We start from the raw sequence: 25,982 nt of genomic DNA, 5'->3' as shown, positions 1-25,982 counted from the left end.
CAATTCTCCTCTCAACCTGCAAAACACTTTCTCCTCAAGCGGTTTAGTGAATATATCCGCTAACTGCTTATCGGTGCGAAGATGCTTAAGATTTATGTCACCCTTACCAACATGATCTCGAATGAAATGATGACGAACTTCAATATGCCTAGTTCGAGAATGTTGTACAAGATTATGACCAATTTTGATAGCACTTTCATTGTCACAAAGCAGTGGAACATGTTTCACATAAATCCCATAATCTTTAAGAGTTTGGGTCATCCAAAGTAATTGAGCACAACATGAACCAGCAGCAATGTATTCCGCTTCGGCGGTGGATAAGGATACCGAGTTTTGTTTCTTGGAAGACCAAGACACAAGAGACCTACCAAGAAATTGACAAGTACCCGAAGTGGACTTTCTATCAACCTTGTCTCCGGCATAATCTGAGTCGGAATAGCCAACAAGATCAAAAGAAGACCTCTTAGGATACCAAATGCCAAAATTTGGTGTATGGATTAAATATCTCACTATCCTTTTCACAGCCTTAAGATGACAATCTTTAGGAGCAGCTTGATATCGTGCACACATGCACACACTTAGCATAATATCGGGACGTGAAGCACATACGAAGGGTAACGGTTGCGCGAGTCCACACAGGGCTCCACCCAAGGGCAACGGTTGCGCGAGTCCACGAAGGGCTCCACCCACCAAGGGTCCACGAAGAAGCAACCACCCACAAAGGATCCACGAAGAAGCAACCTTGTCTATCCCACCATGGCCATCGCCCACGAAGGACTTGCCTCACTAACGGTAGATCTTCACGAAGTAGGCGATCTCCTTGCCCTTACAAACTCCTTGGTTCAACTCCACAATCTTGTCGGAGGCTCCCTAGTGACACCTAGCCAATCTAGGAGACACCACTCTCCAAGAAGTAACAAATGGTGTGTAGGTAATGAACTCCTTGCTCTTGTGCTTCAAATGATAGTCTCCCCAACACTCAACTCTCTCTCATAGGATTTGGATTTGGTGGAAAGAAGATTTGAGTGGAAAGCAACTTGGGAAGGCTAGAGATCAAGATTCATATGGTAGGAATGGAATGTCTTGGTCTCAACACATGAGTAGGTGGTTCTCTCTCAGAACAAATGAGTTGGAATCATGTGTGTGTTCTGATGGCTCTCTCTTTGAATGAGAAAGAGGTGGAGGGGTATATATAGCCTCCACACAAAATCCAACCGTTACGCAGTTTTCCAATATCGGTGGGACCGAATCATAAAACTCGGTCGGACCGAAAATGTAAACCTAGTGACCGTTAGGAATTTCGGTGGGACTGACATGCAACTCGATAGGACCGATTCGGTTAGGGTTTGGGCATAACGTAATCTCGGTGAGACCGAGTTTGGTAATTAGCTAACCAGAGAGTTGGTCAGGCAAACTCGGTGGGACTGATTTGCTCTTTCGGTGGGACCGAGTGGAACTCGGTAAGACCGAAAAGTTACAAAGGGGAAACACTGAGTTTACATTGCAATCTCGGTGGGACCGATTCGCTCTTTTGGTGGGACCGAAAAGTTACGAAAGGGAAACAGAGAGTTTGCAACCCCATCTCGGTGGGACCGAGATCCTTATCGGTAGAACCGAATTGCTAGGGTTTGGCAGTGGCTAATGACAAGTGAAACTCGGTGGCGCCGGATAGGAAAAATCGGTAGGACCGAGTTTGGCTTAGAGTTTAGGTCATATGTGGATATGGGAAAGTAGTTGAGGGTTTTGGAGCATATCATTAAGCACATGAAGCAAGAGGCTCATTAAGCAACACCTCATCCCTCCTTGATAGTATTGGCTTTTCCTATGGACTCAATGTGATCTTGGATCACTAAAATATAAAATGAGGAGTCTTGAGCTTTTGAGCTTGAGCCAATCCATTGTCCTTAGCATTTTGAGGGTTCCACTTTCACATCCATGCCACTCCATTATTGAACTTATCTGAAACATGCTAGATAGAAGTGTTAGTCCAACAAGGGATATGTTGTCATCAATTATCAAAACCACCTAGGGAGCACTTGTGCTTTCACAAAGAACCCTGGTAATTCGGATACCAGGGACAGTAGTGGCACGTCGCATCGCAACAAGCAAAAGCGCCGCATTAACGGCAACAATGCTGAGGATACGGCAGTTAATGCCGGATTCAGAGGCTCTAAATCCGGTCAGCAGAAAAAGCCATTCAAAAGGAATCCTAGGGGACCATCCAGTTTGGACCGTATACTCGACTGCTTGTGCCAGATACATGGCACCCCTGAAAAGCCGGCCAATCACACCAACAGGGATTGTTGGGTGTTCAAGCAGGCATGCAAGTTAAATGCCGAAAATGAAGACAAGGGGCTGCATAGCGATGACGACGAGGAGCCTTGGCCGCCGAACAACAGTGGACAGAAGGGTTTTCCCCCACAAGTGCGGACGGTGAACATGATATACGCAACCCACATCCCCAAAAGGGAGCGAAAGCGTGCGTTAAGGGACGTATACGCGGTAGAGCCAGTCGCCCCAAAGTTCTACCCATGGTCCTCCTGCCCGATCACCTTTGGTCGAAGGGACCATCCCACTAGCATCCGTCATGGAGGATTCGCCGCATTGGTTCTAGACCCAATTATTGACGGATTTCATCTCACTAGAGTTCTTATGGACGGCGGCAGTAGCCTGAACCTGCTTTACCAGGATACAGTGCGGAAAATGGGCATAGATCCCTTGAGGATTAAGCCCACCAAAACGACCTTTAAAGGCGTAATACCAGGTGTAGAGGCCAACTGTACAGGCTCAGTCACACTTGAAGTGGTCTTCGGATCTCCAGATAATTTCCGAAGCGAGGAGTTAATCTTCGACATAGTCCCATTCCACAGTGGCTATCACGCACTGCTCGGGCAAACCGCATTCGCCAAGTTCAATGTGGTACCGCACTACGCATACCTTAAGCTCAAGATGCCAGGCCCTCGAGGAGTAATTACGGTCAATGGAAACATTGAACGCTCCCTCCGAACGGAAGAGCACACGGCGGCCCTTGCAGCGGAAGTACGAAGCAGCCTCTCCAGACAGTTCTCCAGTCCGGCCATTAAACGACCGGACACCGTCAAGCGCGCCCGGAGTAACCTACAACAAGACCGCCTGGCACGATCCGAGCAGGCGTAGCAATGCGGCCCCAACCCCAGCCCTCGCAAAAATGCGACACAAGTACTTCACGTACATAACTACGCTCTAGAAATACCATGGGTACAGGGGGAGGGGCACCATCACGGCACGCCCGAAACACGGCTTAAACCGCACCAGGGGCTGCCGATTTTTTAATTTTCTCTTACTTTCAGGACTCCACTCTTCGGAAGGCCTGTTCGGCAGTTCAATTGCCGCACAAACGATGCAAGAACCAGGGAAGCAGACAAGCCACGCCGCATTACGGAACTCCCAGGTGGTCTCTATCACGAGCAGTATACCTATTTCGCATACTATTCCGCAGCTTGCCCCTGGGGCGGACATGTTAGATAGTCCAACCTTTTGCTTATCGCATTATTTGTATCGTTCTTCTTTGATCGTAGCCCTCTTTAATAAACAGTGCATAGCTTTTGTCTATTTTTGCATTACTCTTATATATATATATATATATGTTCCTTAACGACATATTGCACCCGTACACTTTGGTACGGCCTAAATACGCCAGGGGCTTTAGTACCCCTCAATATGGTGTGAGAAGTCCGAACACTTTAACAAGTGCGGCACCCCGAACTTATAGCATTATATGCATCGGCTCCGAATCATGTCTTGGGTCAATAGTTGGGTTTGTCCGGCTCCTATGTTTTGGTGCCTTATGTTCCGCTATATCGGCTAAGGTAGCACTAGGAGAACCACTGCGATTGTGCCCCAGTTGAGCTGGGTCGAGCACCTCAGTGGAGAAAGCTAAAACTGACTGTCATGATGAAGCGAGAGCTGGTCGCTGTTCGAGAGGTTTTTCGTGTTGGGGAACGTAGCATAAATTCAAAATTTTCCTACGTATCACCAAGATCTATCTATGGAGAAACCAGCAACGAGGGGAAGGAGAGTGCATCTACATACCCTTGTAGATCGCTAAGCGGAAGCGTTCAAGTGAACGGGGTTGATGGAGTCGTACTCGTCGTGATTCAGATCACCGATGATCCTAGTGCCGAACGGACGGCACCTCCGCGTTCAACACACGTACAGCCCGATGACGTCTCCCACGCCTTGATCCAGCAAGGAGAGAGGGAGAGGTTGATGAAGATTCAGCAGCACGACGGCGTGGTGGTGGATGCAGGGCGTCACAGTAGCAGGGCTTCGCCTATACTACGAGAGAGAGACGTAACGGGGAGAGAGGGAGGGGCTGCACCAAAGGCAAAAGGTGTGTTTGAGAGGCCCTCCTACCCCACTATATATAGGAATCCCAAGGGGGGGATGCGCCAGCCCCTAGGAGATCCAATCTCCAGGGGGGCGGCGGCCAGGGGAGGAGTCCTCCCCCCGTAGGCACCTAGGAGGTGCCTTCCCTCCTTGGGACTCTTCCTTAGGGTTTCCCCCTTCACCCTAGGCGCATGGGCCATAAGGGAAGTGGCGCCCCAGCCCACTTTGGGCTGGATCCCTTCCCACTTCAGCCCATGGGACCCTCCGGGATAGGTGGCCCCACCCGGTGGGCCCCCGGGACCCTTCCGGTGGTCCCGGTACAATACCGATGACCCCGAAACTTGTCCCGATGGCCGAAACAGGACTTCCTATATATAAATCTTTACCTCCGGACCATTCCGGAACTCCTCGTGACGTCCGGGATCTCATACGGGACTCCGAACAATATTCGGGTTACTGCATACACATATCTTCATAACCCTAGCGTCACCGAACCTTAAGTGTGTAGACCCTACGGGTTCGGGAGACATGCAGACATGACCGAGACGTTCTCCTGTCAATAACCAACAGCGGGATCTGGATACCCATGATGGCTCCCACATGTTCCACGATGATCTCATCGGATGAACCACGATGTCAAGGACTTAATCAATCCCGTATACAATTCCCTTTGTCTATCGGTATGTTACTTGCCCGAGATTCGATCGTCGGTATACAATTCCCTTCCACGATGTCAATGAGTTTTAGGTTTGATCATGTTGCTTGTGAGAGAGGTTTTAGTCAACGGGTCCGAACCTTTCAGATCCGTGTGTGCTTTACAAATCTCTATGTCATCTCCTGGATGTAGCTACCACGCTCTATTTGGAGCTATTCCAAATAACTGTTCTACTTGGAGCTATTCTAAATTATTGCTCCATTATATGCATCCGGTATCTCTACTCAGAGCTATCCGGATAGGTGTTAAGCTTGCATCGACGTAACCCTTTACGACGAACTCTTTTTACCACCTCCATAACAGAGAAACTTCCTTAGTCCACTAGTTACTAAGGATAACTTTGACCGCTGTCCTGTGATCCATTCTTGGATCACTCTTGTACCCCTTGACTGACTCATGGCAAGGCACACTTTAGGTGCGGTACACAGCATAGCATACTGTAGAGCCTACGTCTTAAGCATAGGGGACGACTTTTGTCCTTTCTCTCTATTCTGCCATGGTCGAGCTTTAAGTCTTAACTTCATACCTTACAACTCAGGCAAGAACTCCTTCTTTGTCTGATCCATCTTGAACAGCTTCAAGATCATGTCAAGGTATGTGCTCATTTGAAAGTACCATTAAGCGTTTTGATCTATCCTTATAGATCTTGATGCTCAATGTTCAAGTAGCTTAATCCAGGCTTTCCATTGAAAACACTTTCCAATAACCCTATATGCTTTCTAGAAATCCTACATCATTTCTGATCAACAATATGTCAACATATACTTATCAGAAATCCTATAGTGCTCCCACTCACTTCTTTGGAAACACAAGTTTCTCATAAACTTTGTATAAACCCAAAATCTTTGATCATCTCATCAAAGCATACATTCCAACTCCGAGATGCTTACTCCAGTCCTTAGAAGGAATGCTGGAGCTTTGCATACTTATTAGCATCTTTCAGGATTGACAAAACCTTTCGGTTGTATCACATACAACCTTTCCTCAAGAAAATCGTCGAGGAAACAATGTTTTGACATCCTATCTGCAAGATTTCATAAATAATGCAGTAATCGCTAATATAATTCCAACAGACTCTTAGCATCGCTACGAGTGAGAAAGTCTCATCGTAGTCAACTCTTTGAACTTGTCGGAAAACATCTTAACGACAAGTCGAGCTTTCTTAATGGTGACATTACCATCATTGTCCGTCTTCCTTTTTAAAATCCATCTGTACTCAACAGCCTTACGACCATCAAGTAGTTCTTCCAAAGTCTACACTTTGTTTTCATATATGGATCCTCTCTCGGATTATATGGCCTCGAGCCATTTATCGGAATCCAGGCCCACCATCGCTTCTCCATAGCTCGTAGGTTCATTGTTGTCTAGCAACATGACTTCCAAGATAGCGTTACGTACCACTCTGAAGTAGAACGCATCCTTGTCATGCTACGATGTTTGGTAGTGACTTGATCTGAAGTTTCATGATCACCATCATAAGCTTCCACTTCAATTGGTGTAGGTGCCACAGGAACAACTTCCTGTGCCCTGCCACACACTAGTTGAAGAGACGGTTCAATAACCTCATCAAGTCTCCACCATCCTCCCACTCAATTCTTTTGAGAGAAACTTTTCCTCGTGAAAGGACCCGATTCTAGAAACAATCCTTTATTGCTTTCGGATCTGAGACAGGAGGTATACCCAACTGTTTTTGGGTTGTCCTATGAAGATGCATTTATCCGCTTTGGGTTCGAGCTTATCGGCCTGAAACTTTTCCACATAAGCGTCGCAGCCCCAAACTTTTAAGAAATGATAGCTTAGGTTTCTCTAAACCATAGTTCATACGGTGTCATCTCATCGGAATTACGTGGTGCCCTATTTAAAGTGAATGTGATTGTCTCTAATGCCTAAGCCATAAACTATCGTGGTAATTTGATAAGAGACATCATGGTATGCATCATATCCCATAGGGTGCAGTTATGATGTTCGGACACACCATCACACTATGGTGTTCCAGGCTGTATTAGCTGTGAAACGATTTCCACAATGTCTTAATTCTGTGCCAAACTCGTAATTCAGATATTCATCTCTATGATCATATCATAGATATTTTATCCTCTTGTCACGACGATATTTCAACTTCACCCTGAACTTACTTGAACCTTTCAATAATTCAGACTCGTGATTCATCAAGTAAATATACTCAACATCTACTCAAATCATCTGTGAAGTAAGAATATAACGATATCCACTACATGCCTCAGCACTCATTGGACTGCACACATCAAAATGTATTACTTCCAACAAGTTGCTTTCTAGTTCCATTTTACTGAAACCGAGGCTTTCAGTCATCTTGCCCATGTGGTATGATTTGCATGTCTCAAGTGATTCAAAATCAAGTGAGTACAAAACGGTCCATTTGCATGGAGTTTCTTCATGCATATACACCAATAGACATGGTTCGCATGCCTCAAACTTTTCAAAAACGAGCGAGCCCAAAGATCCATCAACATGGAGCTTCTTCATGCGTTTTATACCGATATGACTTACGTGGCAGTGCCACAAGTAGGTGGTACTATCATTACTATCTTTTGGCATGAACATGTGTATCACTACAATCGAGATTCAATAAACCATTCATTTCAGGTGCAAGACCATTGAAGGTATTATTCAAATAAACAGAGTAACCATTATTCTCCTTAAGTGAATAACCGTATTGCGATAGACATAATCCAATCATGTCTATGCTCAACGCAAACACCAATCTCGATGGTAGAGGGAGCATGCGATGCTTGATCATATCAACATTGGAAACACTTCCAACACATATCGTCATCTCACCTTTAGCTAGTCTCCGTTTATTCCATAGCTTTTATTTCGAGTTACTAACACTTAGCAACCGAACCGGTATCTAATACCCTGGTGCTACTAGGAGTACTAGTAAAGTACACATCAACACAATGTATATACTACTATCGACTTTGCCAGCCTTCTCATCTACCAAGTGTCTAGGGTAATTCTGCTCCAGTGGCTGTTCCCCTTATTACAGAAGCACTCAGTCTCGGGTTTGGGTTCAACCTTGGGTTTCTTCACTAGAGCAGCAGCTGAATTGCCGTTTTATGAAGTATCCCTTCGTGCCCTTGCCCTTCTTGAAACTAGTGGTTTCACCAACCATCAACAATTGATGCTCCTTCTTGATTTCTACTTTTGTGGTGTCAAACATCACGAAAATCTCAAGGATCATCATATATGTCCCTGATATATTATAGTTCATCACGAAGCTCTAGCAGCTTGGTGGTAATGACTTCGGAGAAACATCAATATCTCATCTGGAAGATTAACTCCCACTTGATTCAAGTGATTGTTGTACTCAGACAATCTGAGCACAAGCTCAACAATTGAGCTTTTCTCCCTTAGTTCGCAGGCTAAGAAAATCGTCGGAGGTCTTATACCTCTTGACGTGGGCACGAGCCTGAAATCCCAATTTCAGCCCTCAAAACATATCATATGTTTCGCGATGTTTCAAAAACATCTTTGGTGCCTCAACTCTAAACCGTTTAACTGAACTATCACATAGTTATCAAAATGTGTATGTCAGATGTTCGCAACATCCACAAACAACGTTCGAGGTTCAGCACACTGAGCGGTGCACTAAGGACATAAGCCTTCTATGAAGCAATGAGGACAATCCTCAGTTTAGGGACCTAGTCCGCATAATTGCTACTATCAACTTTCAACTAATTTTTCTCTAGGAACATATCTAAACAGTAGAACTATAGCGCGAGCTACGACATAAATTGCAAAGATCTTTTGACTATGTTCAGGATAATTAAGTTCATCTTATGAACTCCCACTCAGATAGACATCCCTCTAGTCATCTAAGCGATTACATGATCCGAGTCAACTAGGCCGTGTCCGATCATCACGTGACACGGACTAGTCAACGTCGGTGAACATCTTCATGTTGATCGTATCTTCTATACGACTCATGCTCGACCTTTCGGTCTTCTGTGTTCCGAGGCCATGTCTATGCACATGCTAGGCTCGTCAAGTCAACCTAAGTGTATTGCGTGTGTAAATCTGTCTTACACCCGTTGTATGTGAACGTAAGGATCTATCACACCCGATCATCACGTGGTGCTTCGAAACGACGAACTGTAGCAACGGTGCACAGTTAGGGGAAACACTTTCTTGAAATTATTATGAGGGATCGTCTTATTTACTACCGTCGTTCTAAGCAAATAAGATGTATAAACATGATAAACATCACATGCAATCAAATAGTGACATGATATGGCCAATATCATGTAGCTCCTTTGATCTCCATCTTGGGGCTCCATGATCATCTATTACAAGAACATGATCAATCTATTACATATATCATTCATCACATCCTTTTGGCTATATCACATCACATAGCATACCCTGCAAAAACAAGTTAGACGTCCTCTAATTGTTGTTTGCATGTTTTACGTGGCTGCTATGGGTTTCTAGCAAGAACGTTTCTTACCTACGCAAAACCACAACGTGATATGCCAATTGCTATTTACCCTTCATAAGGACCCTTTTCATCGAATCCGATCCGACTAAAGTGGGAGAGACAGACACCCGCTAGCCACCTTATGCAACTAGTGCATGTTTGTCGGTGGAACCGGTCTCACGTAAGAGTACGTGTAAGGTTGGTCTGGGCCGCTTCATCCCACGATGCCGCCGAATCAATATAAGACTAGTAACGGCAAGCATATTGAACAAAATCAACGCCCACAACTACTTTGTGTTCTACTCGTGCATAGAATCTACGCAATAGACCTAGCTCATGATGCCACTGTTGGGGAACGTAGCATAAATTCAAAATTTTCCTACGTATCACCAAGATCTATCTATGGAGAAACCAGCAACGAGGGGAAGGAGAGTGCATCTACATACCCTTGTAGATCGCTAAGCGGAAGCGTTCAAGTGAACGGGGTTGATGGAGTCGTACTCGTCGTGATTCAGATCACCGATGATCCTAGTGCCGAACGGACGGCACCTCCGCGTTCAACACACGTACAGCCCGATGACGTCTCCCACGCCTTGATCCAGCAAGGAGAGAGGGAGAGGTTGATGAAGATTCAGCAGCACGACGGCGTGGTGGTGGATGCAGGGCATCACAGTAGCAGGGCTTCGCCTATACTACGAGAGAGAGAGACGTAACGGGGAGAGAGGGAGGGGCTGCACCAAAGGCAAAAGGTGTGTTTGAGAGGCCCTCCTACCCCACTATATATAGGAATCCCAAGGGGGGGATGCGCCAGCCCCTAGGAGATCCAATCTCCAGGGGGGCGGCGGCCAGGGGAGGAGTCCTCCCCCCGTAGGCACCTAGGAGGTGCCTTCCCTCCTTGGGACTCTTCCTTAGGGTTTCCCCCTTCACCCTAGGCGCATGGGCCATAAGGGAAGTGGCGCCCCAGCCCACTTTGGGCTGGATCCCTTCCCACTTCAGCCCATGGGACCCTCCGGGATAGGTGGCCCCACCCGGTGGGCCCCCGGGACCCTTCCGGTGGTCCCGGTACAATACCGATGACCCCGAAACTTGTCCCGATGGCCGAAACAGGACTTCCTATATATAAATCTTTACCTCCGGACCATTCCGGAACTCCTCGTGACGTCCGGGATCTCATACGGGACTCCGAACAATATTCGGGTTACTGCATACACATATCTTCATAACCCTAGCGTCACCGAACCTTAAGTGTGTAGACCCTACGGGTTCGGGAGACATGCAGACATGACCGAGACGTTCTCCTGTCAATAACCAACAGCGGGATCTGGATACCCATGATGGCTCCCACATGTTCCACGATGATCTCATCGGATGAACCACGATGTCAAGGACTTAATCAATCCCGTATACAATTCCCTTTGTCTATCGGTATGTTACTTGCCCGAGATTCGATCGTCGGTATCCAATACCTAGTTCAATCTCGTTACCGGCAAGTCTCTTTACTCGTTCCGTAACACATCATCCCGTGATCAACTCCTTGGTCACATTGCGCATATGATGATGTCCTACCGAGTGGGCCCAGAGATACCTCTCCGCTTACACGGAGTGACAAATCCCAGTCTCGATTCGTGCCAACCCAACAGACACTTTTGGAGATACCTGTAATGCACCTTTATAATCACCCAGTTACATTGTGACGTTTGATACACCCAAAGCATTCCTACGGTATCCGGGAGTTGCACAATCTCATGGTCTAAGGAAATGATACTTGACATTAGAAAAGCTTTAGCATACGAACTACACGATCTTTGTGCTAGGCTTAGGATTGGGTCTTGTCCATCACATCATACTCCTTATGATGTGATCCCGTTATCAACGACATCCAATGTCCATGGTTAGGAAACCGTAACCATCTATTGATCAACGAGCTAGTCAACTAGAGGCTCACTAGGGACATGGTGTTGTCTATGTATCCACACATGTATCTGAGTTTCCTATCAATACAATTATAGCATGGATAATAAACGATTATCATGAACAAGGAAATATAATAATAACCAATTTATTATTGCCTCTAGGGCATATTTCCAACATTTCGAGTCCCTAACGACTTATGCCGCTTAGAGCGAGGAGCCGGCTCCGTCCGGCCAAGGCGTGGATAGCGCCCCAAACTCGGTCTTCCGAATACCAGGGGCTTCGCCAAAATTTAAAATTATAGAATTCTATGGCTAAGTGAGAGTGTTCACGCATTATAGTCCGATTGCCTTGTTCGTTGGGCTAAGCGCCTCCCTCGAAGGACCCAAACATGGGAAAAAGAGCGCTCAGGTTTATCCCCGAACAACCCGGCACTAGCGGCACGGGGGCAGAAGCCGACGACTTGCCATCTCTCGGAATTGATAAACAGCCGCACAGAAGGTAATATTTTAAATTCCAACAGCATTGCTTAGCGCATATGAAAAAGTTTTCAGCGCACAGGACAAAACGAGCAAGTTTCACTCAAAAATTACATCCCTAGAACATTCATCCGCCACAAGGCAGGCACCCTTCAGAACAACCTTATAATAATTCTCGGGCTTGCGATGCTCTTTCCCCGGCGGTGGTCCGTCCTTCACAAGCTTCTCAGCATCCAGCTTGCCCCAGTGCACCTTAGCACGGGCAAGGGCCCTACGGGCACCTTCAATGCAGACGGAGCGCTTGATGACTTCGAGCCTTGGACAGGCCTCCACCAGCCGCCGCACCAGCCCGAAATAGCTCCCAGGCAGAGCCTCTCCAGGCCACAGCCGAACTATGAGGCCCTTCATGGCCTGTTCGGCCGCCTTGTGGAGCTCGACCAGTTGCTTCAGCTGGTCGCTCAGGGGCACCGGGTGTCCGGCCTCAGCATACTGAGACCAGAACACCTTCTCTGTCGAGCTGCCCTCCTCGGCTTGATAGAATGTGGCGGCATCGGACACACTCGGGGAAGATCTGCGAACGCTCCTGGAGAGCTCCGGATTCGAGTAAGTAACAAGTAATTCACGTTTATGTGTTTGCTTTGCATAAAGAATGCCTTACCCGCCGCTATCTTCTTCACCTCATCCAACTCCTGGAGGGTCTTCTGGGATTCGGCCTTGGCAGACTTGGCATTTTCAATAGCCACCGCGAGCTCGGACGCTCGCGTCTTTGATTCAAGCTCCAAACTCTCATGTTTTTTTCATGAGAGCCTGGAGCTCTTGCCGCACCTTGCCAACCTCGGCCTCATACTTCTCCCGCTCGGTGCGCTCCGTGGCCGCCCTCTTCTCGGCCTCGACCAGCGCTTGCTTAAGGGTCGCCACCTCAGACGTGGCCCCTACAATAGCCACGATAATCCTGTCATTTTTTGCAATTGCACCTTTATATATATTTAAACAAGGTATTTCTTACCTTCATTGTCCTCGAGCTGCTTCTTGGCACGCCCGAGCTCTTGCTCGGACCGCTCGAGGTTCTTCTTTAGCATGTCCACTTCCGCAGTCAGTGCGGCGGACACAAGCAAAGAAGCCTGCATACGCATATTGACTCCTTTTTGTTAGACTCCTGCGAATTTTATTTGATCCTCTATTCGTCTTTTCTTCCCGAATGCCAAACAGAGCATCAGGGGCTACTGTCTATGCGGTAATATTATTTACACATTCTTTACTTACCTCAAAGCCTGTTAAAAGGCTAGTACAAGCTTCAGTCAGTCCGCTCTTGGGGGACTGAACCTTCTGGACCACCGCACTCATAATGGTGCGGTGCTCCTCGTCGATGGAGGCGCCTTGGAGTGCCCCCAACAGATTGTCCGGCGCCTCTGGTTGGACGGGGGTCACCGGCACGGTGGGCTTGCTCCTCTTGGAAGGAGGTCCCCCGCCGGACTCTGGAACCTTTGAAGGTTCTGGAGCGGTGTCCGGCCTAGAGCCGGACTTGGAGCCCTGGGGGGTTTCATCCCCTTTACTCCTGGAGTCCAGGAGGTCGCCTTGCGGCGCCTCCAGGACCACCTCCTCCCGGCTTGGAACCTGTTGGGACAACACTTCGGTGTCGTCCTAGGGCGGGGGGAGGAAGCCGTTGGAAGCGAGTTCACATCCGACGAGTCCAGTGAGCCGCTCGACGATGCGTCGAGCCGGTCTTTGGGTGGGCTGCATAAACATATTCGACATAAGGGAAAGCTGTGCAATAAATGAATACTATGAATTACTCTGGTATCCGGATACTTACGATTTAGCCAGGGGCTTGGCCCTGGGCGGCCACTCCTCTCCGCCGTCGTCGACGTCGGTGGAGTAGTCCGGAGGAAGGGTTTTCCCCTTCTTGGACCCTTCGGCCTCCCCAGCTGGGGCGCCCTTCCTTTTCTTCCCTTCCCCCGCTGGAGGGGGAGGGGTCTCTTCTTCCTCCTCGTCGTCTTAATGGGAGGAGTGCGTCTTGGAGTCGTCGGATGAGGGATCCGACACCTCCAGGCGTCGGGCACTCTTTCGAGTCCCCGTGGCCCTCTTCTTGGCCTTCTTCTCCGACACCACATGGGGTGCCGGAACCAGCAGCTTCGCCAAGCGAGCGTCCGCTGGGCCTTCGGGCAAAGGAGCTGGACAGTTGATCTGTCCGTACATCACCTACCAAGCCTGTCAAAGGTAAGGGAGCTTAGATCCCGCATGGAGTCAAACTATGAAAAACTGATACCCTGTAAAAGGAAAAAAACAGCTTACCGCATGAGCGTGACGCTGCTACTGAATCCGCGATCCTCGGTAGCGGATGCGGGGGCCTTGGCGCCCTTGAAAAGCACCTTCCCGGCATCTTCGTACGTCGTGTCGAAGAGCCTGCTCAGAGTTTGGTGCCGTGCCGGGTCGAACTCCCACAGGTTGAAAGCCCGTTGTTGACACGGGAGGATCAGGCGGATGAGCATAACCTGGACTACGTTGACAAGTTTGAGCTTCTTGTCCACCATGGTTTGGACGCATGTTTGGAGTCCGGTCAGCTCTCCTTTTTTACCCCATGACAGGCCCGTCTCCTTCCAGGAGGTGAGCCGCGTAGGGGGTCCGGATCGAAACTCGAGGGCTGCGACCCATTCGGGGTCGCGCGGCTCGGTGATGTAAAACCATCCCGATTGCCATCCCTTCAGGGTCTCCACAAAGGAGCCCTCGAGCCATAAGACGTTGGGCATCTTGCCCACCATGGCGCCTCCGCACTCCGCCTGGTTGCCGCGCACCACCTTCGGCTTGACATTGAAAGTCTTGAGCCATAAGCCGAAATGGGGGCGGATGCGGAGGAAAGCCTCGCACACGACGATAAACGCCGAGATGTTGAGGACAAAGTTCGGGGCCAGATCGTGGAAATCCAGGCCATAGTAGAACATGAGCCCCCGGACAAATGGGTGAAGAGGGAAGCCCAGTCCGCGGAGGAAATGGGGGAGGAACACCACCCTCTCATGGGGCCTAGGGGTGGGGATGAGCTGCCCCTTTTCGGGAAGCCGGTACACGATGTCTTTGGACAAGTATCCGGCCTTCCTCAGTTTTTTGATGTGTCCCTCCGTGACGGAGGAGACCATCCACTTGCCTCTCGCTCCGGACATGGCTAGAGAAGGTTGAGGTGGGAAGTGCGGACTTGGGCGCTAGAGCTCGAGTGTGCGAGAATGGATAAGCAAGGGAGGAAGAAGGCGTAGGTGAAAAGGTGGATCCTTATCCCCTTATATGGGTGGACGCAACTACGTGTCCCCACCAGCCTGGTAAAACTCGCTTATCTCCAAGCGTCGTAATCAATGGCGCGGTTGGCTTACCCACGCCCGTATTGATGAGAATCCCAGAATAAGGGGACACGATCTCTGCTTTAAAAAGACGTGCCAAGGAAACCGCCCTGCATGACGCGCTGAGGTGGGATAATAAAATGACTCAGATAAAGGCTTGGCCGTGGTGTGTCACACTATGGAATACGTCAGCAGATTAGATTTGTGTAAATATTATTCTCTCTATGGCAATATGTGGAAACTTATTTTGCAGAGCCGGACACTATCTTTGTGTTCAAAATCTTCTATGAAGTACTTGGAGGAGGAACCCGCCTTGCAATGCCGAAGACAATCTGCGCGCCGGAATCGTCGTCATTGAAGCCTGGTTCAGGGGCTACTGAGGGAGTCCTGGATTAGGGGGTGTTCAGATAGTCGGACTATACCTTCAGCCGGACTCCTGGACTATGAAGATACGAGATTGAAGACTTCGTCCCGTGTACGGAAGGGACTTTCCTTGGCGTGGAAGACAAGCTTGGCGATACGGATATGTAGATCTCCTACCATTGTAACCGACTTTGTGTAACCCTAACCCTCTCTGGTGTCTATATAAACCGGAGGGTTTTAGTCCGTAGGACAACATACACAACAACAATCATACCATAGGCTAGCTTCTAGGGTTTAGCCTCTCCGATCTCGTGGTAGATCTACTCTTGTACTACCCATATCATCAATATTAATCAAGCAGGACGTAGGGTTTTACCTCCATCGAGAGGGCCCGAACCTGGGTAAAACTTCGTGTCCCTTGCCTCCTGTTACCATCCGGCCTAGACGCACAGTTCGGGACCCCCTACCCGAGATCCGCCGGTTTTGACACCGACACAGAGTAAGATCCGCACCAGAGTGGTACGGTAATCCTGTTCTGGAAGTTATGTTACTAGACCATGACGAACCTACGAACTATGAAGAAGCGATGGTGAGCCCAGATTCCGCAAAATGGCTTAAGGCCATGAAATCTGAGATGGGATCCATGTATGAGAACAAAGTGTGGACTTTGATTGACTTGCCCGTTGATCGGCAAGCAATTGAGAATAAATGGATCTTCAAGAAGAAGACTGACGCTGACGGTAATGTTACTGTCTATAAATCTCGACTTGTTGCAAAATGTTTTCGACAAGTTCAAGGAATTGACTACGATGAGACCTTCTCACCCATAGCGATGCTTAAGTCTGTCCGAATCATGTTAGCAATTGCCGCATTTTATGATTATGAAATTTGGCAAATGGATGTCAAAACTGCATTCCTGAATGGATTTCTGGAAGAAGAGTTGTATATGATGCAACCAGAAGGTTTTGTCGATCCAAAGGGAGCTAACAAAGTGTGCAAGCTCCGGCGATTCATTTATGGACTGGTGCTAGCCTCTCGGAGTTGGAATAAACGCTTTGATAGTGTGATCAAAGCATTTGGTTTTATACAGACTTTTGGAGAAGCCTGTATTTACAAGAAAGTGAGTGGGAGCTCTGTAGCATTTCTGATAAGTATATGTGAATGACATATTGTTGATCGGAGATAATGTAGAATTATTCTGCAAAGCATAAAGGAATGTAAGAAAGGAGTTTTTTCAAAGAAAGACCTCGGTGAAGCTGCTTACATATTGAGCATCAAGATCTATAGAGATAGATCAAGACGCTTGATAAGTTTTTCAATAAGTACATACCTTGACAAGATTTTGAAGTAGTTCAAAATGGAACAGTCAAAGAAGGAGTTCTTGCCTGTGTTACAAGGTGTGAGGTTGAGTAAGACTCAAAACCCGACCACGGCAGAAGATATAGAGAGAATGAAAGTCATTCCCTATGCCTCAGCCATAGGTTCTATAAAGTATGCCATGCTGTGTACCAGACCTATTGTATACCCTGCCCTGAGTTTGGCAAGGGAGTACAATAGTGATCTAGGAGTAGATCACTGGACATTGGTCAAAATTATCCTTAGTGGAATAAGGATATGTTTCTCGATTATGGAGGTGACAAAAGGTTCGTCGTAAAGGGTTACGTCAATGCAAGTTTTGACACTGATCCAGATGACTCAAAGTCTCAATCTGGATACATATTGAAAGTGGGAGCAATTAGCTAGAGTAGCTCCGTGCAGAGCATTGTTGACATAGAAATTTGCAAAATACTTACGGATCTGAATGTGGCAGACCCGTTGACTAAACTTCTCTCACAATCAAAACATGATCACACCTTAGTACTCTTTGGGTGTTAATCACATAGCAATGTGAACTAGATTATTGACTCTAGTAAACCCTTTGGGTGTTGGTCACATGTCGATGTGAACTATGGGTGTTAATCACATGGTGATGTGAACTATTGGTATTAAATCACATGGCGATGTGAACTAGATTATTGACTCTAGTGCAAGTGGGAGACTGAAGGAAATATGCCCTAGAGGCAATAATAAAGTTATTATTTATTTCCTTATATCATGATAAATGTTTATTATTCATGCTAGAATTGTATTAACCGGAAACATAATACATGTGTGAATACATAGACAAACAGAGTGTCACTAGTATGCCTCTACTTGACTAGCTCGTTGATCAAAGATGGTTATGTTTCCTAACCATAGACATGAGTTGTCATTTGATTAATGGGATCACATCATTAGGAGAATGATGTGATTGACTTGACCCATTCCGTTAGCTTATCACTTGATCGTTTAGTTTGTTGCTATTGCTTTCTTCATGACTTATACATGTTCCTATGACTATGAGATTATGCAACTCCCGTTTACCGGAGGTACACTTTGTGTGCTACCAAACGTCACAACGTAACTGGGTGATTATAAAGCTGCTCTAGAGGTGTCTCCGAAGGTACTTGTTGGGTTGGCGTATTTCGAGATTAGGATTTGTCACTCCGATTGTCGGAGAGGTATCTCTGGGCCCACTCGGTAATGCACATCACTATAAGCCTTGCAAGCATTGCAACTAATGAGTTAGTTGCGGGATGATGTGTTACGGAACGAGTAAAGAGACTTGCCAGTAACGAGATTGAACTAGGTATTGAGATACCGACGATCGAATCTCGGGCAAGTAACATACCGATGACAAAGGGAACAACGTATGTTGTTATGCGGTTTGACCGATAAAGATCTTCGTAGAATATGTAGGAGCCAATATGAGAATCCAGGCTCCGCTATTGGTTATTGACCGGAGACGTGTCTCGGTCATGTCTACATAGTTCTCGAACCCGTAGGGTCCGCACGCTTAAAGTTCGACGATGGTTATATTATGAGTTTATGTGTTTTGATGTACCGAAGGAGTTCGGAGTCCCGGATGAGATCGGGGACATGACAAGGAGTCTCGAAATGGTCGAGACGTAAAGATTGATATATTGGACGACTAAATTCGGACATCGGAAAGGTTTCGAGTGATTCGGGTATTTTCGGGAGTACCGGGGAGTTACGAGAATTCGTATTGGGCCTTAATGGGCCATACGGGAAAGGAGAGAAAGGCCTCAAAGGGTGGCCGCACCCCTCCCCATGGCTGGTCCGAATTAGACTAGGGAGGGGGGCGCCCCCTTCCTTCCTTCTCCTTTTCCCTTCCCTTTCCTTCCCTCCTACTCCTACTACTTGGAAGGGCTCCTAGTTCTACTAGGAAAAGGGGAATCCTACTCCCGGTGGGAGTAGGACTCCCCTAGGGCGCGCCATAGAGAGGGCCGGCCCTCCCCTCCACCACTCCTTTATATACGGGAGCAGGGGGCACCCCAAAGACACAACAATTGATCTCTTGATCTCTTAGCCGTGTGCGGTGCCCCCCTCCACCATAATCCACCTCGATCATATCGTAGCGGTGCTTAGGCGAAGCCCTGCGTCGGTAGAACATCATCATCGTCACCACGCCGTCGTGCTGACGAAACTCTCCCTCAATACTCGGCTGGATCGGAGTTCGAGGGATGTCATCGGGCTGAATGTCTGCTGAACTCGGAGGTGCCGTCCGTTCGGTACTTGATCGGTCGGATCGTGAAAGCGTACGCCTACATCAACCGCGTTGTGCTAACGCTTCCGCGAACGGTCTACGAGGGTACGTAGACAACATTCTCCCCTCTCGTTGCTATGCATCACCATGATCCTGCGTGTGCGTAGGAAGTTTTTTTAAATTACTACGTTTCCCAACAGTTATCAAATGACAACTCATGTCCATAGTTAGGAAACCTTAACCATCTTTGATCAACGAGCTAGTCAAGTAGAGGCTCACTAGGGACACAGTGTTTGTCTATGTATCCACACATGTATTTAGGTTTCCGATCAATACAATTCTAGCATGAATAATAAACATTTATCATGAATAAGGAAATATAAATAACAACTTTATTATTGCCTCTAGGGCATATTTTCTTCAGTATCAAATGCAGAGCAAGCGTGGGTGGGTGTCCCTCTCTAAGCGATAGAGGGTCATACAACAAGAGTGCAATAAGTTTTGTGCCACCCTTGAGACCATCAAGGCACGTCCCGTGAGCAGCATCGGCATGAAAGATATGGTATACATGCGCCCGTCTTCGTATCTGTTTCCGTTATGCTTGCATGCTATTCATTTGTAGGCATTCCAAGCTTTGGAGGCATTCAAGGCCCAACATGAGGGCAAGTCCTTCAACCTCTCTCATTGTCGGATGGTCATCAACGGGATGAGAAGTTCAAGGCGCAATATGCCACCGCCAAGGCGTGTGGGGGGGGGAGCCGTCGAGGAGCTTGGGGAGGGGAAAAAGCCACGGTCGCGGGGGAAGACCAACTCCAAGAAGGAGGACAAGCGTGATGGGGCATCGATTGCCTCGCTTGCAACCATGAAGGGCATGATGAGTAAGAAGGACACAAGGGAGGAGAAGTGTCGGCAAGACAAGGAAGAGCAAATGAACACCTTCATCGAGATCCAAAGGAAGAGGCTTGAGCTCGAGGCGGAGAAGCAAACCAAGATGCTTGAGATGAAGGCGGAGAAGCAAGCCAAGATGCTTGAGATGAAGGCGGAGAAGCAAGCCAAGATGCTTGAGATGATGGCGGAGAGGCAAGCCAATATGCTCGAGATCGACGCCGCCAATGACAAGACCAAGGAGTGATCTATGACGGAGAGCGCCATCTTTTTTTTATATGCCGGCAAGTGTGCAGGCATGACCTCGGCCGAGATGGTGTGATTGAATTTCCGCCCCTTTTCTGTGTACTGGCATGTGTACCGGCCGCTGGCAAGTGCGCCAGCATGAACTGTGTGTTGGTGTTTTTTTGAGGCCGGCACGCCGGCATGAACTTTGGATGATGGCATGGCTGCTGGCATGATTGATGGTCGCCGACCTTTTAAAATTTATGCGTAGATATGAAATAGGTCACGCGTGTTGAGCGTACAGCCAAACCAAAATAAAAATAGAATAGACACCGAGCAAACGGTCAACCCAAACAAACGAAAAGCAGACAAAACGTGTGTCCGTCGGGTCGACACGTTGGAGTTGCTATGACTGCCTATCAGCTGTGAAGAACATTGAGAAAGACACATGAGGGGACAATGGATCCATAGTTTGGGAGATCAATGCGAGAAGAACTGATCTTGATATTTGTCGTTTTAGCCATGAACGTAGGGATAGCAATTTTCAAGCTGATCCCCTTGCTAAGTTATCTCTTTCTCTTGCATTACGGCGCGTGTGGTTTGTGTTGTGCGTCCCTTCAGTTTCTATTTTCCTTGGCTGGTGACCGTTTTTATTATACTTGTATCCATATAAGTGAGCTTTTTTTTGAAAGATCCAGATTTGCTGGCTTTTTATTGGCTTAGCAGGAGAGAGTATCTTCATAGACGTGCTATCTTAGCCGTGCGTTGAAAAAAACCACTCTTTTACGCGCGTGGAGCCGAAACGGTCGCTTCAGCTGCTGCGCAATAATTGCGCGCACGGTAAACTAGGTTGAGCGTGCTGAGTAAAACGGCATCGCGTGCGGTGTATTTGTTGCGCCCCTCCCGCGTGTTGGATAGCAACGATTCATGCGCGACTTGACCAACCGCCAGATCTGAGACTTCCAGGTGCTGGCGCCGCCGCCCGCACCTTCCTCATTTGCTCCGGCGACCCGTCGACCCTTCCCCTGCCTATCCCCGCGTGCCTCCGCTATTTCCCCCACCTCCTCTCCTGTATTGTTGAACTATTTGTTATATTGAAAGATAAATTATTTGTTTGAGTTATAATAATAATTAAACTATTTATTGTTGATTTATTTTGTGTGTGTTTAATCTTTTTGGTTTTATTTTTAGTGGGAAATGTTGTTTATGCTGGGCACGCGCACTGTAAATTTAATGCACCCGCTGGAGCTATAGCGCCGTGCCATATTTTGCAGCGCCTGCTGAAGCAAGCGCCTTACTGCGCGCTAAAATGACTATTTCGACATAGAAAAAATAATTTAGCGCGCATCGCGGTTGTGCGCCTGTTGGAGATGCTCTTATAAAAATCCCCTGACAAAATATGATGCAACTTCAATGGGGCGACCCATTTCGTCTGGCTGCGTTTATTTGGATCGCCGCGGACAAAAACGGTGACCCAACATAGCGACCCATTTCTATATTATGTCCATTTTGTGTCCGCGCAGACCCATTTCCATCCCAAATTTAAGCCGCATTTGGGTTACGGGTAGACACAAAGCGACCGCTTTCTTTGTCTCTCTCGTCTCCAGGCCGGCCCCGCTTATCACCCACCCATCCCTCTTTCTGTATTTTTATTAGCTGGCCCACCCCACCGCTCGACGCACACTCTGCTCGATGCGCCCCTGCTCCGTCCCGCTCGCAGCCGAGCACGAGCGCCCCTTCTCCGCCCTACTCGCTGCCGAGCTCGATCGTCCCTGATGCGCCCCGCTCGGCGCCCACGCTACGTCGCTCGCCCTGGCCGCGCCACGCCGCTCGCCACTTGCCCTCGTCGCCGCTCTCGTTGCGCCGCAGCGCTCGCCCTTGCTGCGCCGCGCCTCGCCGCTCTCTCGGCGCTTGCCACTGGTCGCGCGTCCGGCCACCGCCGCCGCCGCCCCTGGTCGAGCGCGCGGCCGCGGGCTGGATCCGCGCGGAGGTGAGCGTCGCGCCGCTCCTCCTGCGCCTCACGCCCCTCCTCCTCCACTGCTCGCTGCTTCCCAATTTGGCGTGAGGGGCCGGCGTCGAGGACGCATGCCCTCGCTGCACAGGACGATGTCGGCCTTGCCTCCTCCGCGCCGCGGCTCGCCCGGCTGACCTCGTCCCCTGAACCGCTGCTAGTCGCCACCACCACACCTGCCCACCACCACCGTGCACGCGCCGCGCCGTCCCTCCTGGTCGCGCGCCCGGCCGCGCCTGCGCCAGGCGAGGCCTCGCCTCGCCCAGCCGTGCCCTCGCGCTTGCCGCGCCATGCTCGTGGCGCTCGCCGTGCCGCCCCCGTCGTGGGGTTCGAGCTCGCCGATCGGCCTCCCCGCGCGCTACGAGCTCCACTGCCCTGCCTGCTACGTGTTTGAGAAAATGTGAGGGCGGACATGTCGAAAATGGGCCTGGCTACTGTTGGACGCACTCGCAGATCCAAATGAAAAAGCGGACACAAATGCGCGGACGGGCGATCCAAACGGATAAAAGGTGGACAAAATCGGTATTTGTTTAGGTCGCCTCTGGAGTTGCTCTAAAAAAAACAGGAAAAAACGTAAGGTCCTGAGTTTCCGAAAGAAGAAAAATGGCACTGTCCCTGCGCCGTCGAATTCTTTGGACACCACGGACCATCGATTGGACTGAATGGCCACGATGAATCGGCCGTAGCAATTAAACTCACCTCCACGGTACTCGAAAGAACGGGGCATCCGATCCATGCACGCGCGCCGGCAGGCACGCAAAGCATACCGGCCGCAACAAGAGCAGGAACCGAAAATGCCCAACCCCTCGTCCCACCAACGCGCTCGGCTCGGCCGAGGAGATCGCGCTGGCCCGGCGAGCTCGATCCCACGCCATCCCAACCTCTTTTCCCGTCCAAATCTCGCCCGCATTTCCCCCCAACGATTCCGGCCGATCCGGTTCGCCACCCGCCTCCGGAGAAGCCGACGACAACGGCGGCTAAACAGTGTCACGGGGAGGCGAGAATACATGTGAGGCCGCCCGGAGACGGCGCGGACAATGAGGGCCGCCGCCGGGGCATGCTCCGGCGGCGGCAAGGACACCCTGGTGGCCTCCTTCCTCCGCTTCATCCTCCTCTTGCTTCTCCCTCTCACCGCTCTGTATATCCTCTACGCCCTGCACGCCATTCTGTCCTCCTCGTGCCCGCCTGAACATGATCGCCTCATGGCCGCCGCCTTCGTCTCACACGTCACCGCCCACAACCATACATCGTCGACGCCGCCGCCTCCTGCCATGGTCACGGTATCGACGCCGAGGACGCCGCCTCCACTGGCCATTGACACGGTGCCGACAGCGAGGATGACGCCCGCCACGGTCACGGTGGTGTCGACGGCGAGGATGCCTCCACCACCCGCTACGGTCACGGTGGTGACGAGGGCGACGATGCCACCACCACCCGCCACGGTCACGGTGACGACGGCGAGGATGCCACCACCACCCGCCACGGTCATGGTGAAGACGACGAGGATGCCACCACCACCCGCCACGGTCACGGTGACGAGGGCGAGGATGCCACCATCACCCGCTGCGGTCACGGTGGTGTCGACGGCGAGGGTGCCACCACGACCCGCCACGGTCACGTTGGTGTCGACAGCAAGTACGCCACCACCATCACCACCTGCCACGGTGACGGTGTCGACGACGCCGACGACGCTGCAGCACGTGGTGTTCGGCATCGCGGCGTCGGCGCGCATGTGGGAGAAGCGGAAGGAGTACATTAAGATCTGGTGGCGCCCTAACTCAGGCATGCGGGGGTTCGTGTGGCTGGACCGAGGGGTGCGGGGGTCGAGGGTGCCGGAGGGGCTGCCGGCCATCAAGATATCCTCTGACACCTCCGGCTTCCCCTACACGCACCGGCGCGGCCACCGCTCTGCCATCCGCATTTCCCGCATCGTCTCCGAGACCTTCCGCCTTGGGCTCCCAGGAGTGCGCTGGTTCGTCATGGGCGACGACGACACGGTTTTCCTCCCAGACAACCTCCTCGCCGTCCTCGGGAGGCTCGACCACCGGCAGCCATACTACGTCGGCTCCCCCTCCGAGAGCCACCTGCAGAACATCTTCTTCTCGTACGGGATGGCGTTCGGCGGCGGCGGCTTCGCCATCAGCCAGCCACTGGCGGCGAGGCTGGAGCGGATGCAGGACGCCTGCATCCGCCGGTACCCGTGGCTGTACGGGAGCGACGACCGGATCCAGGCGTGCATGGCGGAGCTGGGCGTGCCGCTCACGAGGCACCCGGGGTTCCACCAGTACGACGTGTACGGTGACCTCCTGGGCCTCCTCGCCGCCCACCCGGTGGCGCCGCTGGTGTCGCTGCACCACCTCGACGTAGTGCGGCCTCTCTTCCCCAACGTGCGCTCGCGCCCGGCGGCTCTGCGGAGGCTGTTCGACGGGCCGGTGACGCTGGACTCGGCGGGGGTGATGCAGCAGTCGATATGCTACGACGCGGCGAACCGGTGGACGGTGACGGTGGCGTGGGGGTTCGTGGTGACGGTGACGAGGGGCGTGATGCCGGCGCGGGAGATGGAGATGCCGGCGCGGACGTTCCTGAACTGGTACCGGCGCGCGGACTACAAGGCGCACGCGTTCAACACTCGGCCCCTGGCGCGCAACCAGTGCGAGAGGCCCGCGCTCTACTACCTGGCGTCGGCGCGGCGCACGGTGGTGCGCACCGGGGAGACCACCGTGACGAGGTACCAGCGGTGGCGCCACCGCAACGACGTACGGCCGCCTTGCCAGTGGAGGATCCCCGACCCGGACGCGCTGCTCGACAGCGTCATCGTGCTCAAGAAGCCTGACCCCGGGCTATGGGACCGGGTAAGTAATGCTCGCTCCGCCATTTTTATGCGTGGCATTTCTTTCTACCAGTACGTATTCAGAATCAGGTGATACTGACTGGTGATCGATCGATATGAACCTGCAGTCGCCGATGCGGAATTGCTGCAGGGTGCTGTCCTCTCCGAGGAAAGAAGGGGGCGGGAACAAGACGATGACCATAGACGTGGGTGTATGCAAGGACTGGGAGTACAGTCAAGTATAGTTCATTCATTCGATCGATCGTTAACTCAAATAGGCAGAAATGCATAGGTGATCAAAGTTTCTTTTCTTTTTCTCCTGCACTCGCACACCTGTAAGATACAGCCATAGTGACACTTGGATGCCTAGTAACAGCACACTGTGGGCGTTAATCAGAGGAACTCTGTTACTGCTGCGTTGTGTTTTCGACATTGTACCCGTTCAGCTCTGAACTTGACCCTGCACTGACAGAGATATCCATGGTTCCATGTAGTAACAATTTTGCAGATGAAGTGTGCGAGGACGAACAATGAAAGGAAACTTACAGTGGATTACAGGATCTTCATGCACTTAGAGGAAAGATGGAGATGACAAGAGATCAGAGATAAGTCATGGTCATTCCATTGCTGCCGTGAGCAGAAGCACAGGCTAACTGGAACCATGTTGCCCGTATCTCTGAAGTTTTTCTTATGCGTGAGCGTGGAAACAATGACCGTCGCAGCTCAACTTCGACACAAACATGTTCCAAACGCCTCCAATAAGAGCATCTTCACCCGCCCCCCAGGACGTCCTCCCCCCCCCCCCTCCCCCAAAGACACTTTTT

General features: G+C 50.2%; 1 protein-coding gene across 1 annotated transcript; it reads left to right on the top strand.

Annotated features, from left to right (window-relative positions):
- The first annotated feature begins 23,070 nt into the window (after window positions 1–23,070).
- On the top strand, window positions 23,071–25,637 carry LOC125514129 (uncharacterized). Its single transcript, XM_048679398.2, has 2 exons — window positions 23,071–25,180; window positions 25,287–25,637. The coding sequence occupies exons 1-2, from the start codon at window positions 23,366–23,368 to the stop codon at window positions 25,401–25,403; spliced, it is 1,932 nt and encodes a 643-aa protein (XP_048535355.1). The 5' UTR covers window positions 23,071–23,365; the 3' UTR covers window positions 25,404–25,637.
- The last annotated feature ends 345 nt before the right edge of the window (window positions 25,638–25,982 follow it).

The sequence above is a fragment of the Triticum urartu genome, chromosome 6A, assembly GCF_056163025.1.
Source record: "Triticum urartu cultivar PI428250 chromosome 6A, HENAU_Tu73, whole genome shotgun sequence".
Lineage (NCBI taxonomy): Eukaryota > Viridiplantae > Streptophyta > Magnoliopsida > Poales > Poaceae > Triticum > Triticum urartu.
Note: the sequence above shows the minus strand (reverse complement) of the source record. Positions and strands in the feature narration are given on the sequence as shown.